Genomic DNA, 16,036 nt, shown 5'->3' with positions numbered 1-16,036 from the left:
GGCAGAACGACAGATTTTTACCTTGTCAGCTCGGGGATTCAATCTTGCAACCTTCCGGTTACTAGTCCAACGCCTCTAACCACTAGGCCACCTGCCGTCATACGGGCACACTCAGCGTTTCTCATACAGACACGCTCCCTCTCTTTCCAAATGCGCACAGACTCTTACTGGGTGCATGAGTACTGTCTGTGTGTGGGTAAACTCGTGTATGCATGTTCAGTCTGTGTGTGTGCACACTTGTTTATGCATACGAGTGTGTGCATATGTCTGTGTGAGGTGTGTTTTGGAGGCTGTGGTCTTTCCCAGCTGCAGGGTAGTGATTTGATGGGGGGGTTGATGAGAGGGACATAGAGCCAACCCAACCACGCCTCTGGGCTTCCTGTCACCCCTGGCTGGTCTTTCTCTCTGTTGCTCTATCGTCCCCGTCCCCCAGCATTTCCACCTCCACACCCACAAAGATGCATTATCCTGCTACGCAAAGCTAGGACAGACATCCTTCAGGCGTCTCATGTTTTCGTTTAGCGTGGCCTCGCAAATTACCGTATTCTCATGGCATTACATGAGAAAGAAGTTCAGACACCCACTCCACCACATAAATTATTTTCAAGGAGAACCTAGAAAAACAATTTTGCTAAAGACAAGCACATGTTAGTTCCTTGCCTGTTCGATTCTGAGTCGAGTTCAGTAGGGCACACCATACCAAAAGGCTGTACAACGGTAAAATAAATCTCTGTTCTTATTGTTGCACAAGATCCGGTACTACCTCCCCGTTTACTCCGTTTTCAAAATGTTTTCTCTCTACTGAACAGGACCCAGGATTGTTATTTATTTATTGTTTGTGTGTGTGTGGCCTGTTCTCACATCTGGTGTATGTCTCTTCCAGACTTCATCCATAAGATCGCAGTGTTTCTGTGTGTGTGGCCTGTTCTCACATCTGGTGTATGTCTCTTCCAGACTTCATCCATAAGATCACAGTGCAGGCGTCTCCAGGGCTGGAGAAGAGACGCAACTCTCCCGATCTGGGCTCCGGCGCCTCTCCCTCCTTCGGCCCACGCTTCCGAGCAATCCAACGTGAGCGTGGTCTCTCTCTCTCTCCACCACACATACACACACCCTCTCAGTTCACACACTAGACATTGTCTGTTTACACACACCTCATTCTTGCTCACATCACTCAGCCCTTACTTTCCCTCTCTCCTTCTCTCTCGACTGGGACAATGGCTGTCCCAGTCCAAATATTATCTGACTTTGTTTTAATAAGGGATCAGCAGCGTATTTGCTTTAGCCTTCAGTTCTATGTCTGCAGTGTCCTCTTTCTACCAGATAGGGGAGTCCTTCCTCCATGTGTTAGAATGTCAGCATTTTTACATGCATGTCCTGTTCCACATAAAATGCCTTTTTACTGTATTAGATACCAGCCAGAATGAATTGGTCTGAGTGAGACTGTGTTGCATTTGAGTAAGAGCACTGTTCTGGAGTCAGCGCTAAAGACAAACGCGAATGACTGTTTCCCCTTAGTGGGGGGGGGGGGGGTCTCCCCATAGATCACACACGTCTACAGGAATGTGCTGTGTCGGATCAGACAAAGGGGTTTTCCCAAAATTCCCCATAAAATAGGCCTAACCACTGCGGTTGAGTTTAAGAGCACAATTTAATTTATATGAATTATTTTATTGGTTTAGCAGTTTCAAAAAACATCTGTTTGATTCATTTATGCATTTAAAAAGTGGGTTGGATTCATGGCTCGGTAATAGCGTGTCTGCTTAATGGTAATTGTCACGGCTTGAGAGTGCGGCTGTCATTAAAATGTATTTCCTTATTTAGCAAACATCTGTGCTAGCAATGTCAAAGCAGACGATGACTCACTGAATCCTGGGGGCCATATGGGTAGAATTGTGTTAGCGCTTTAGCGTCTTGCTAGCGTCTTCTCACAGTATCGCTCCGTAGAGATTTCAGAGATGTCGTGCCTGACACGAAGTTGATAGCACTTTGCGTCTCCGAGTCCGACGCCGAGAGAGCTGTTGAGAATCATGCGGTGTTTGTTTAACATTAGCGTAACGCTCACACAGAGTTAGTGTCGCTAGCCCCATGGGGGTTAGAAAGTCTGCTGTAAGTGTGTCAAGCACCAGGTGGAGTCTAACTTCTGTTTTTGCTCTCTTTGTTCCCCCCCATTCTTCGTCGCTCCCCCCCTCTCTCCCCTTTCTCTCCCCGTGTGCTTGCCTCCGCTGTTCCACACTGTTCCAGTGACATGTGAAATCTTGGTTTGAGCCCAGAGCACATCACCTGTTCTGGTGCAAGGTGGCACACGTGTATCCCAGCTGGAGAAATGTGTTGTACAAGACCCAGTTGTTCCACTCTGTTTGATTGTTGTGTGTCACTGTCACCAGCTTATGTCATGGTGCTTGTATCAGAGGGGGTCTTGAAATGAAATGTATTGTGTGTGTTCATGTAAGTGTTTATTTTAGTTTATGAATGCTCTCTCTCTCTCTCTCTCTCTCTCTCCATCCCTCCTCCTCTCCAGTGAGCCCCAGTGAGAACAACAGGGCGTTTGGCCTGAGCTCTATGTGGCCCCTGGAGGGCCCTCCACACAACAAGCAGGCTAATGGGGACCGTCTGGGCCCTCACTGGAGGCCCCAGAGCCCAAAGAGCCCCAAGAGCCCCAAAGTCCTTCGCTTAAGCCCCCAGGAGAGCAGGTAGTAACCCTCTCCCTCACACCCCTCCATACACAGGGCCAGATATGGCCTTTTTTTTTTACCGTATTAGCTAAAGCAGAACTAGTGTGTTTTGAAGTCATTGTGTGTGTGTATTCCAGTCTTTCAATGAGAGCCAAGCTCCTGGATATGGACAGCAATGAGAACGGAGACTCCAAGGATGACTTTGAGGAGTACAGACCCTCCACGCCACAGCCTGCCCAAAACGGTATGCTCTTCACCACTACCATATTCACATGCAAACACATCACCTCTAGCCAAACTAAGTGGGTCATAGCTGATTGTAAATTCAAAATTAGTATTCTGTATTCATGAGCTGACCGACCTACCTCGCTTTCTCCCTCTCGCTACCACCATCTCTTTCCCTATTGCTCTCAATCTCTCTCGCTCTCCATCCCTCTCGCTCTCCATCCCTCTCGCTCTCTATCCCTCTCGCTCTCTATCCCTCTCGCTCTCTATCCCTCTCGCTCTCTATCCCTCTCGCTCTCTATCCCTCTCGCTCTCTATCCCTCTCGCTCTCTATCCCTCTCGCTCTCCATCCCTCTCGCTCTCCATCCCTCTCGCTCTCCATCCCTCTCGCTCTCCATCCCTCTCGCTCTCCATCCCTCTCGCTCTCTATCCCTCTCGCTCTCTATCCCTCTCGCTCTCCATCCCTCTCGCTCTCCATCCCTCTCGCTCTCTATCCCTCTCGCTCTCTATCCCTCTCGCTCTCTATCCCTCTCGCTCTCTATCTCTCTCGCTCTCTATCCCTCTCGCTCTCTATCCCTCTCGCTCTCCATCCCTCTCGCTCTCCATCTCTCTCGCTCTCCATCCCTCTCGCTCTCCATCCCTCTCGCTCTCCATCCCTCTCGCTCTCTATCCCTCTCGCTCTCTATCCCTCTCGCTCTCTATCCCTCTCGCTCTCTATCCCTCTCGCTCTCCATCCCTCTCGCTCTCCATCCCTCTCGCTCTCTATCCCTCTCGCTCTCTATCCCTCTCGCTCTCTATCCCTCTCGCTCTCTATCCCTCTCGCTCTCTATCCCTCTCGCTCTCTATCCCTCTCGCTCTCTATCCCTCTCGCTCTCTATCCCTCTCGCTCTCCATCTCTCTCGCTCTCCTCTCTCTCTCTATTCCTCTCGCTCTCCTCTCTCTCGCTCTCCTCTCCATCGCTCTCCTCTCCATCGCTCTCCTCTCCATCGCTCTCCTCTCCATCTCTCTCGCTCTCCATCGCTCTCGCTCTCCTCTCCATCTCTCTTGCTCTCCTCTCCTCTCCATCTCTCTTGCTCTCCTCTCCTCTCCATCTCTCTCCTCTCGCTCGCTCTCTCTCGCTCTCCATCTCTCGCTCTCTCTCGCTCTCCATCTCTCGCTCTCCATCTCCCTCCATCGCTCTCTCTCTCTCCATCTCCCCAGGCTCCTCAGTGAAGGAGCCCCCCAGGCCTTCTCTATCTCATGGGGACTCGGGCAGCGAGGAGGGGCTGGAGGGGAGTTCCCCGGCCGGTTCCCCAAGGCCCGAGCACCGCTCCCTGGGAGGCCTGCTGAGGAGCACCCACCGGGCCCTACTGGGAGGAGGCTCTCTCCTGGCCTCCGTGGCCCTGGGACGACACCTGGACGTGCCCCACATCCCCCCCAGGGTGCCCCCCCGGACTAACCCCCACCACCACTCCCTGCAGGAGGTCAACATCACGGCCCCCAAAGTCCCCTCCTCGGACCCCCCTGTGGTGGATGACCTTATAACCTTCTCCAGCTCGGAGCCCCTACCCCGGCCCCTCTTTGACTTCCCCTGTGCCCTGCACGCCCCTGAGGTGAAGCCCCTGCCCCTCACGCCGCCTCCCCCTCACCCCCGGGAAAGGGCCTGCCACAGGCACACCCAGGCCCCCCAGACACCCCAGAGCCCCCAGGCTGCCCGGAGCCTCCATCACCAGACCCAGGAACAGGCCAGCCCAGGGGAGTGGGTCTGCGACAGGCATGCCCGGAGTCCCCAGCAGCAGAGCCAGGTCCTGGGTCAGGTTAGCCCAGCAGAGTGGGCCCCTTCCCCCCACCACACCAACGGGGCGCCTGTCTCTGACGCCTGGGGCCACGGGGCGGACAGGAGGAGGAGGTCCAGCCAAAGCCTGCTCTCCGCCTCTCAACTAGGTGAGGGTAAACACACGTGCACAAATACAAATGCATGCAATGCGAGCAACACATTGATGCAAGTACAGAAATACATACACACACACACACACACAAACTCCCCCCCCACCCCCCCGACAAAAACTAACATCTTATCCATAGGCTTACATGTACGTAAGCGCAGCTCAGCTCTGACCGTTACTTTTCCAGTCAGTCATTTACCGATGGTGGAACGGGAGCACTGTAAATGTCATGGATTCTCACAGCGAATCGAAGGGGTGTTTTTAAAGCGTTGCCCTCCGGTGCCGTTTTGATATGCAAACTTCATATCTAGTCGCAACAGTGTTCTCTCTGAGGATGCCGTCTTGGAACAGCCTTGAGCTGATCATCAAGCCTGCGTCTGCTTGTAGTGCTGCTAATAACTTTCATCTTAGAGCTAGAATCAAACATCTCATCAACTCCTGACATGCACGCGGAGGTGAAAGGTGCATAAAACAAATAACAAAGCTATTACCGTATGCCCGAATATGTTATGTTTATTTTTTTGTTGTTGTTCTGATATTGACTTACAAAACACACAGGTTGTTATAAAGTTGTTGGCAGCATAGAAATGAAATTACTGGAACTGGGGGAGAGAAAAAAAACTCTGACTGCAGCAAATTGACTGCAATCTCATGGGTCCACTCAATATGCCTGAGTGATTGTGTTTCTATGCTTTTGTGTGTGTTTTTTTTGTTTTGTTTGTTTTAATAGGTTAAGTTCCAAATGGCACCCTATTCCCTATATAGTGCAATACTTTTGACCAGGGCCCAAAGGCAATAGGGTGCCATTTGGGAGGCGGCCTTGGAGAGCTAACGACAGAGGATTTGTTTTTGTTGACTGAAAGGGATGTTTGGTCGGTTCTCCGTCGTGGAGTTGTTGATTGCGGTTCCGTGTCAGCTGAACTCCTTAGCACCTCCAGAGAGCTGTCTCAGATCGAACACCCGCACCCACACCTTTGGGTTTCCGCCTCACCTTTTCAACCCTATCGTCTGCACGCAAGCTCGTCTCGCTTCAGTGCTTCTTCAATGCCCCATTAGGATCTACTCTCCACCGCGGGGCTCCCGAGTGGCGCGGCGGTCTAAGGCCCTGCATCTCAGTGCTGGAGGCGTCACTACACATCCTGGTTCGATTCCAGGCTGTATCACAACCCGGCCGTGTTTGGGAGTCCCATAGGGCGGCGCACAATTGGCACCACCATCGCCCGGGTTAGGCCGGGGTAGGCCGTCATTGTAAATAAGAATTTGTTGTTAACTGACTTGCCTAGTTAAATAAAAATAAATAAATAAACTGAAAGTGGGGCTTTTGTCAGTCTGCAATGTTAGACTAAGAAGAAAATGTCTGCACACTTATTTGATGCATTTTAGTGAAACGGTATATACATATTTATTATCTCTGTCATCTCTCTCTCTCTCTCTCGCTCTCTCTCTCTCTCTCTCTCTCTCTCTCTCTCTCTCTCTCTCTCTCTCTCTCTCTCTCTCTCTCAGTTTTAGACCTCCCCCTTTGCCAGGACAGTCTGGAGTCAGAAGACAAGCCCTCTGCAGTCCCCTTCTCCCTGTTCCCTGACCCTCGCCTCTGGAGCCCGAAAACACGTCGCCTGGAGGTCAACGTCGTCCCACGCCCACGCCCCTCCCCCATCCGACCCCGCATTGACCCGTGGAGCTTCATCTCAGCCGGGGGCGGGGGGTATGGTGTTGTCCAGGGGCCCCGGCGGTCAGACTGCCACCTGCTGGGGTACCAGCCTTCACCAACTAACCCCTTCACCAACTGTGACCCCTTCCCCTCCCCGGACTGTGACCCGTTCTCCCTGAGGGCCTACCCATCGTCAGGCATCACGCCCGACACACCGTTGCCCTTTGACCCCTTCTCTGCGCCGTTTCCTACCTCCCGCTCAGCGCCCTGCTCCACCAACGGGTCCCCGACCCTGCCCACATTCCGGGTGGCACCCCTGAACCCGGCCGACTCACCGCTCATCGACCTGGGCTGGGCTGCTGCGTGCGGGGTCAAGCCCCTGGATGTCACCAAAGAGAAGACGCGACCAAGGAAGACTCTAGGACTCAAGCCCTTCAAGTCCCCTACGCAACTCCGAGACGATCGCTTCTAAACTAAACCCCCAACCACTACTCCAACCCCCCCCCCCCCCCAAGAGAGCCGGAGCTTGACTCATAAGAGTTTTTACAGACATTTTTTTTTAGGAATGCCCCCTCCACCCGCACCCTAAATGGACAAACTACAGGCTGTGTATATCCTGGGTTAGGAATGAGAAGGATTTGGAGTCCTTTTCAAAACAAAAATGCACATTACCCCTATCCCCCCCCCCCCCCGGGGTGCCCAAACAGTGGAGTGGTTTTGACTTGTCCACCATGTTGCCTTAGAAACCAACCAGGAAGCTAATCCTGCTAGCCATCTAGCCCAGTGACAATGGATTGTTGGAGTGGGAGCCCTGTGCACAAGAACCAACGCCTTTTATTCCAAACAAAGGATGCCTCTCTCTCTCTACTCTCCACTCCCTCTCTCTCGCTCCCTCTCTCTTGTTCTCTCTGGAGAGTCAGATCAGTGAGCATCTCCAGACTCAATCAGACGCCTCCCTATCTCCCCCACTCATTTCTCTCACTACTTTTGAAGTGTCTGGAAACAGTGGCTCGCTTTATCTGTCTGTATCCTCCCTAGCTCTGAAAGCATCCTTGTCTTGAGTGGTGAACCTACTTCAGGACCTATTTTCGATGATTTGGCTTAAATGTGCAATGGACTGGGAGCTACGTGATGCTAGTTGCAAGATGTGATGATGAAAGTCTTACCCTCTATAAGCAGAGTTGTCTCTCAAGCATTTGACTCTCTTTGCAATAGACTAGGTGGGTCAACGTGAGAGAGCACTCCAAGAATAGCTACAGAGACGCTGTATCATCCGTCTAAATTCCTTCTAAATGATCTGCATATTAAAGCCAAACAAACCCAGGACCCAGTCATTCCACTAGGAAGCAGGTAACATTCTGACGACATTCCCAGAATACGACTGATTTTATTTGGCAGGTCGACAGGTGACAAAGCATCAGAAGACGAGGGGGAGCACTGCACATTCCGTTCATGTGCCAAAGAATGCGACTGCTTCGGCCCACATTTTTATACATGTCCCTCCCTTCCCTACCCTAGCCCCTCACATTTTTCCAGTATTATGTACCAGGATTGGTTCTGTCCAGTAAATCTGATTGGATTAAATCCAGGAAGTGACTAATTGGCATGTTAGGAGGTACGCTACAGTATAATAGCCCGCAAACAAATTGGGTTGCGATCCCCCCCCACAAAAGCCATGTCATAGGAATACATTGTCTGGTCCATTCTAGGGGAAGAGAATCGACCCGCGTGGCAAGCTTTCTGATTAGTCTTAATAACTGTGCTGACGAACTGGGTGATAATATTTAATTAGGGTTGCGATAAAGACAGGGTTAATTTAATGAACATGGAGATATGCCTAATTAATTACTTTCCTCCAACATAAAGTTTGTATTTAATGAGTCGGGATCTGAAATGGGATTTAAGTGGCACTGTGCGTTTTAGTGGATTCCATGGCAGGAGGCACCTTCAATGTGATGTCAGATCATTTCCTGATCATGTGACCTGACCAGGGGCCCAGAGTTCTTACTTCCGGGTCAAGTCACATAGTCGAGAACAACTCCAGTCCTTACCTATCATTTCATATCCCACTTGTTCTCAGGGCAGGCTAACTGCTCTTCTCTTGAGCCAAAGAGATTGGGTCTGTTTTTGACTCGTGCCATTGGCTAACAGACTACTGACTGGGCTGCATCTCAACCTATAAGGTGCCTCCCCTCTCTACCTCTCCCCCGATGTGACGTGCACATAACTACTTAGAGACATAGCATGTTTAATCCAGATGGCCATTCTTATTGAGATTTGTTTAAGAGGCCTATCTGTCTTCCTCGCTATTACATATCAGATAAAGAACAGAATGTGAGCATTTACTCCAGGAGCAGTTACATGCACTATGGGATTTCAATTGTGGTTCAATTGAGGTTAACAGATACCGGCGTTGAGGTAAACCGATACTGAGTCTATAAAGACAGTCCAATGCAACTCTCTGTAGTGATGTAGTCATCACCAAAGGACAAGGAAATGGGCAAGAATATTACATCTTTTGGATTATAAGAGCATCTGCAAACATTAGTTGTATTCACATTCATCATAGTATTACATATTGGCATTTCAAAACGTCCCTTTACAGGTTGGTTTGTAAACCTGTGACACTTTGATTTAAGGCTTTAAAACACAAAATACGCCTTTTATGTCCCTGACTTAAGGGTCTAGCCCAAGGGTCTAAACCTATGTTGTGCATCAAAAAAGTAGTGCACTTCTTTTGACCACAGCCTATAGGGTCTCTGGACTTAAGTAGTGCACTATATAGGGAATACAGTGCCATTTCGGGACGGAGAAACTGTCAGTAAACAGGAAATTAATACAGAGCTCCTCGGCTCTGGCCCCCTGGCTTTTCCATAACCCATCCCAGTCGTCTAAAGCAGTGACAGGTGTGTTATTGCTTACAATACTAATCCACACAAGACCCCTGCGCTATGACCTCGTCATACAAGTCGACCGGCGCTACATCCTCCCATCGCCATTTATGGGGATTTGTGTCGCAGTTACAGCCGACCCCCTGCAATTCCCATAGCGACGGGATGAAACCGAGACTGATGGTCGCAATCGTAGCAAGAGTTTTAGGTATTGCTGCCTGTCGGTCACGTCAAGAGTCTAGGCCCTAGCCCTCATATCCGACTCCGTTCTTCAAGGTCTTATCTTTAGACTTTGATTTCCCTTAGATCCCACGCTGTCACTCAGTTGGATGCGTCAATGTCCTCAAAGGCTATAGTGTAGTACACAGAGAACCCAAACTGTGCTCACTTTATGGCCCTCTTAACTGTTGTATGTTTGCCCTACTAAGGGCAGAGTCACTATCCTCTTGTGTGATGATCTCGTGTAGATTATATCAGTTTGACTATATTTTATCATCTTAGGTCAAAAGTCAGAGTGATCCATTTGAGGAGTGTGTTTTGATCTTGGCAAGCCATCAGACAAACCGATACAGTGGAATCAACCCTTAATTTTGGATGCCATACTACACTGATCCTGTAGTGAGATTGAAAATGGACAATTTTCTTGAAGTAACTAGCTGTTAGGAGCTGAACTGACGTTCAAAGACGATGACCTTGGGAATGACCTTTCGGTTGTACAAAAACTTCAGATTCACTCATCTCTGGATAGAATCAAATAAACCTCAGGTCCTTGGCCTGTTTCCCTCTGTTTCGCTTCATGGTCTTCTAACCCTGGTCACGGTGGTGACAGGTTTTTGGACAGGAAACTACATTTCTAGAACGCTGTCGGGTCGCGCCGCTGCCCGTCCCTAGATTGATGCGGATGACATGCGGCGTTCCAATAAAAAACTCCTGACGAGTTGTTTGTGACGCACTGCCCTTTCAGGCGTTGCCTCATCTGTCATCAGGAATCAATGTCCCCATCCAGGCTGACAGGCCAAATGAAACAGAACTTTGCAGAGGAGGAGAGGAAGGTAGGCCAATGGACCATGTTACGACTACTCTACTACAAATACTGGCTTCATTCAGGCTTACTTTGTCCATTCATGTCAAGCTTTGAGGCGTATCAGTTATTAACATTAACCAAATTACTGAAACTCTTTTACTTTCACGTAGCAAATCGCATCGGGTCTACTACATCAATTTCTTCCTGCCAAGGCCTGCTCTGTCTCCTTCATGGTTAATGGAGATTTAGGGTCAGGCGCAGCTCATTTACCCAGTATCCTCGCTGCTTACCTGGACTGAATGAATCAGATGTTCATTCAAATAAACCTGATTAAGGACTCCATTACCATCCTTTCGTACCCAGCTATTATCACCAGAGGGGGGATTATTTCTCTTCGTGGACCGCATTAAAAGGCAACACCTGCCCCTGTCCCTTTGTTCTGCATGATGTCATCAAACAAAATGATTAAAGATTACCTTTACGAACTGTGGCGAGAAAATGGCCTCTAGGGAGCCAACTACGTGTCTGAGTCTAAGCCAATACCAGGTGTAGCCTAGTTCTGAAGCTAGCTCTTAAGCGTAAACATTATTTCTCATCCGTTTCAGTCTGAACATTCAAGGTCACCATCTGTTGTCCTCTTGTTCAAATGATAACACTTAAAGGGATGGTTCACCCATATTACAAAATGACACACTGCTTACAGGGTAAGGAAACCAGTCTATGGACAAGGTATGACAGCAATCCATACTTGGCTTTTTTTATGAGGAAACGATGCATGGACCAATCTGTGTGGTTATTTAGTTCCAAGGTCTAAACGACTGTAATTGTTTTATCTAAAGTACTACTATATTTTGAATCAACAAAGAGACTTCCCCTGTACACAAAGCATATGGAACACAGAATTAGAATCTCTCTATTATGGAACTGTCAACATTTTAAGATTTTGATAGAAAGAGAAGATTATCCGGTCAACACTAATTAGACTGAATCAGATCAATTAAGTATCTGATTACTCTTTTCCTTGCCCTTTGCTTAATTTGAATAGACCTCATTACATGCTAACAAGGTTAAACGTTGCTATCAGAACAACTAGGTAAATAAAAAAAAATTAAAAAAAACTTTGCTATTCAAGGTATTTGGGGGTATTTGTAGTGGGTGGTCTATTTCAGGTGCTGCTTCAATAAAGTTTGAATTGAATTCAAATTCATCAAAGAACAACCAGCCTTTAAAAGAGGATGGTGCAATTCCCTGGGACTTTGTGGAAGAATATGTGGGACTCCCACTCGGAGAATCACAGTACTGTATAGCACTCCTTCCTGCTGTGACTGGCTCCCATCAGCTTACAATAGAGTTTTCTATAGGGGGACAAATGAGAGGATATATTTATAATGGCCCTTTTTTACACACTGGACTGAAAACATTTTGAAGAGGGCCAGAGACAGAGTCTACATTAGAATGCTTGATTGCTTCATATTTTTTGGGCGACCTGGTTTTTAATTTGTACTTTACTTTAGGTCTTCACTGGAGTATTTAAGATAAAAACAGTATGGGTGCTTCACCAGGGGCGAATCTTAACATTCCTGCTTCCAAATTGAACCAAAATGGTTTTGTATCACACACATCTCTCTAGGCATCCCAGTATTTCTTTGTAACAGAAAATCAAAGACTACTTTTATAGTATAGTTTGATCATCAAAAATATATTTGAGAGATATGTTCCTGACATTGAACAACATCCCAAACCGAGATCCCTTCGATAGCACCCATACTGTGCATAAAACTGCTATCTACCTAGACATAGATGAGGTCTTCAGTTTCACTGAAACATGGCTTGACAACAGTGGACATTTTGTGACCTCCTCCCTGTCTTTGTAGACTATCTATATGCTTTGTGTTCTGTTCAACATTCCTTTCTGAATCATTTTGTTTTGTTTGAAAAGAATATATTATGTCAGTGTTTCCCAACCCTGGATTTAAAAACAGTGGGCTATGTGATGAAACATTATGTTGCGTTGCCTCAAAGGCTGCAATACAACTTCCAGATTTGGTTTCTGCTCGTATGAGCTAAGTTGTTTTGTCGTTAGGCTTTGAGATGATGTTGTCGTTCATTGTGTTGTGTGTTTGTGAAATTTCGCACTGGGCTGGGCCTAATCATAAACTATTTTGTTGTTGTGCGTCAGAGGCGTGTATGTGAGAGAATGTGTGTACTTGTTATTTTGTTCTTGACTATTTTAATTGGGTTTAACCTGTGAAATACATAAAGGAAAAACTCAAAGAAAACAAGACCAAATAAAATGTGTAACAACCCTGAGATGTGTGGGTTTGTTATTTTAATTTTTTTTGAAATTCAAAAGCCATCAATAATAAATACAAATAAATTATTTTCATACTTTTTTCAAGATGTTATTTTTCTGCCTCAACTCATGTCAAAATAAGTCCCCCACAAGCCGAGAAGGGGTAAAACAGCAATGGTGTCTTGGCGTGGCTTGCTAACCCACATATGGCGCACATGCAGACTTTTTAATTTGACATGAGGTGAAGCAGCGAGGAAGTGATACACTATGTATACAAAAGCATGTGGACACCCCTTTTTAAATTAGTGGATTTGGCCATTTCAGCCACACCCGTTGCTGACCGGTGTATAAAATCGAGCACACAGGCATTCAGTGACTTTCAATGTTGCACTGTCATAGGATGCCACCTTTCCAACAAGTCAGTTTGCTAGAGCTGCCCTGGTCAACTGTAAGGGCTTTTATTGTGAAGTGGAAACGTCTAGGAGCAAAAACGGCTCAGCCTCGAAGTGGTAGGCCACACAAGCGCACAGAATGGGACCGCCGAGTGCTGTAGCGCGTAAAGATCGTCTGTCCTCTGTTGCAACACTCACTACGAGTTCCAAACTGCCTCTGGAAGCAACTTCAGCACAATAACTGTTTGTCGGGAGCTTCATGAAATGGGTTTCCATGGCCAAGCTGCCGCACACAAGCCTAAAATCACCATGCGCAATGCCAAGCGTCGGCTGGGTGCCAAAGACGTGGATGTTGATTTAAGGCAGCCCCCCGCACCTCTGATTCAGAGGGGTTGGGTTAAATGCGGAAGACACATTTCAGTTGAAGGCATTCAGTTGTACAACTGAGTAGGTATCCCCTTTTCCCTTTAAAGCTCACTGCCATTGGACTCTGGAGCAGTGGAAACGCATTCTCTGGAGTGATGAATCATGCTTCACCATCTGGCAGTCCAACGGACAAGTCTGGGTTTTTGCGGACGCCAGGAGAACGCTACGTGCCTGAATGCATAGTGCCAACTGTAAAGTTTGGTGGAGGAGGAATAATGATCTGTTAGTTCCAGTGAAGGGAAATCTTAACGCTACAGCATACAATGACATTCTAGACGATTCTGTGCTTCCAACATTGTGGCAACAGTTTGGGAAGGCCCATTCCTGTTTCAGCATGACAATGCCCGTGTGCACAAAGCGAGATCCATACAGAAATGGTTTGTTGAGATCAGTGTGAAATAACTTGACTGGCCTGCACAGAGCCCTGACCTCAACCCGATCGAACGCCTTTGGGATTAATTGGAACGCCGACTGCGAGCCAGGCCTAATCGTCCAACGTCAGTGGACGATCTCACTAATGCTCTTGTGGCTGAATGGAAGCAAGTCCACACAGCAACATACCAACATCTAGTGGAAAGACTTCCCAGAAGAGTGCTGTTAAAGCAGCAAAGGGGGGACCAACTCCATATTAATGCTCATGATTTTGGAAAGAGATGTTCGACGTGCAGGTGTCCACATACTTTTGGTCATGCTGTGAATGTCAGGTGAGGAAAGGCACAGTGTGTCTTTTGTATTCCTGAAATGATTCTTATGTGATATGAAAGTTCCAAAGGTTTACAAAACCGTATCGTAAACGAGAGTAATGGACGTTCATAAACGTTAAGTGTCCGAACCGTAGAACACATTGGCCGCGATGTGACACACTGTATAGTTTTGACTCAGACCCCGAGGCTGGGTATGCCCACTTGGATTCTCTAGAGAGCTATGTTTAATAGTACTTCTTTGTGGATATTTTGTTCCCAGCTGCATAAGGACCAGCCAACTCAGACAAATTAAAATTGAATTGTATTCACAAGGGGACTGTTTTTAAAAAGGTGAATAGCTACAAAACATCAATTGAAAATAAAGGTGCACAATACATTTACGTAATGCTACAACCAATCTGTAGAAGATAATATAAATCTGTACAGTGCATATAAGGTGGTGAAAATGTCAACAGCAATTAGGCCTACACAAAGTCATGCTCAGCTGAAGCATGGGTATTTATTTGAATGCTGTGTGTTCCATCCATGGTGAAACGTGTTCTACAGGTGACAGTGCACTGTGGGACTGTGTTATTGCAGTTGTGGAGACTAATGCTTTTCAGCTACATGACAAGTGATGATGAGGTGAGGAGCAGTGTGCAATGAGTGTTTACCGAGGTGTGTGTGTGCCTATGCGCACAGCTTGTATGAAGGGGGCTGAGATCACAGACCCATTCACTCCACACACACACATCTGAGAGTGTGTTTTTGTCTTCACTGTCAGTACCCTGTCTCACGTCACCTCACCTTGTTTACGCTGTGACTAAGACAGGCCTGGCAGAAAAGTCACAAGTTGTTACAATGCGTGGAAATACAGTGAGCTCCAAAAGTATTGGGACAGTGACAATTTTGTTGTTTTGGCTCTGTACTCCAGGACTTAGGATTTGAAATTATACAATTACTATGTTAAAGTGCAGACTGTCGGCTTTCATTTGAGGGTGTTTTCATACATATTAGGTGAACCGTTTAGTATTTGGTCCCATATTCCTAGCACGCAATGATTACGTCAAGCTTGTAACTACAAACTTGTTGGATGCATTTGCTGTTTGTTTTGATTTGTGCTTCAGATAATTTTGTGCCAATTCGAAATGAATAGTAAATAATGTATTGAGTCACTTTTTGTATGCTAAAATAAGAATAGAATGTTTCTAAACACTCCTACATTAATGTTGATGATACCATGATTACGGATAATCCTGAATGAATTGTGAATAATGATGAGTGAGAAAGTTAGAGGCATAAATATTATACCTCCACCCATAAAATGTTAACATCTCCTGTTATTGTAATGGTGAGAGGTTATATCTTGGGGGCATGATATTTATGTGTCTAACTTTCACTCAAGCTTTTGACTACTTTAATACACATATAAGTGAATTTATCCCAATACATGGGGGGACTATATACAAAAAACGCTGTAATTTCTAAACGGTTCATCCGATATGGATGAAAACACCCTCAAATTAACGCTGACAGTCTGAACTTTAACCTCAGTCACTGTATAGAATCAAATAGAAAATCCTGGAGCACAGAGATAAAATAACAATTGTCACCCTCCAAATACCTTTGGAGCTCACTGTACATGTTGCCCTGGAACAAAAGAGTACCATATACAAAGATAGGCTATATGGCTGGCTCAGATATTCAATGCAGTGTAACTATATGTCATATACTGAAGTAAATATACACTGCATTGAGTATCTGGTGCAGCTAATGCAATAAAGGCTATGTGTAAATTGTTGGTGTTCCTAATGTTCCATCTAGGGTCACTAGATGTAAAAGGGGAAAACTATT

The 16,036-nt window shown here is 46.9% G+C and overlaps 1 protein-coding gene across 1 annotated transcript in view; it reads left to right on the top strand.

The window, feature by feature from the left end:
- LOC106577540 (mitogen-activated protein kinase kinase kinase 11) overlaps positions 1 to 12,698 on the top strand; it is a 38,077-nt gene extending 25,379 nt beyond the window's left edge. The window contains exons 6-10 of the mRNA XM_014155656.3: positions 955 to 1,071; positions 2,522 to 2,693; positions 2,813 to 2,919; positions 4,101 to 4,823; positions 6,329 to 12,698. Coding sequence (XP_014011131.3) covers positions 955 to 1,071; positions 2,522 to 2,693; positions 2,813 to 2,919; positions 4,101 to 4,823; positions 6,329 to 6,945 — 1,736 coding nt within the window. The 3' untranslated portion in view covers positions 6,946 to 12,698. The remainder of the gene's footprint in view (positions 1 to 954; positions 1,072 to 2,521; positions 2,694 to 2,812; positions 2,920 to 4,100; positions 4,824 to 6,328) is intronic.
- Positions 12,699 to 16,036: the final 3,338 nt, after the last annotated feature.

This window comes from Salmo salar, chromosome 18 (assembly GCF_965601325.2).
Source record: "Salmo salar chromosome 18, fSalSal1, whole genome shotgun sequence".
Taxonomy (NCBI): domain Eukaryota; kingdom Metazoa; phylum Chordata; class Actinopteri; order Salmoniformes; family Salmonidae; genus Salmo; species Salmo salar.
This window is presented reverse-complemented; position numbering and strand designations above follow the sequence as displayed.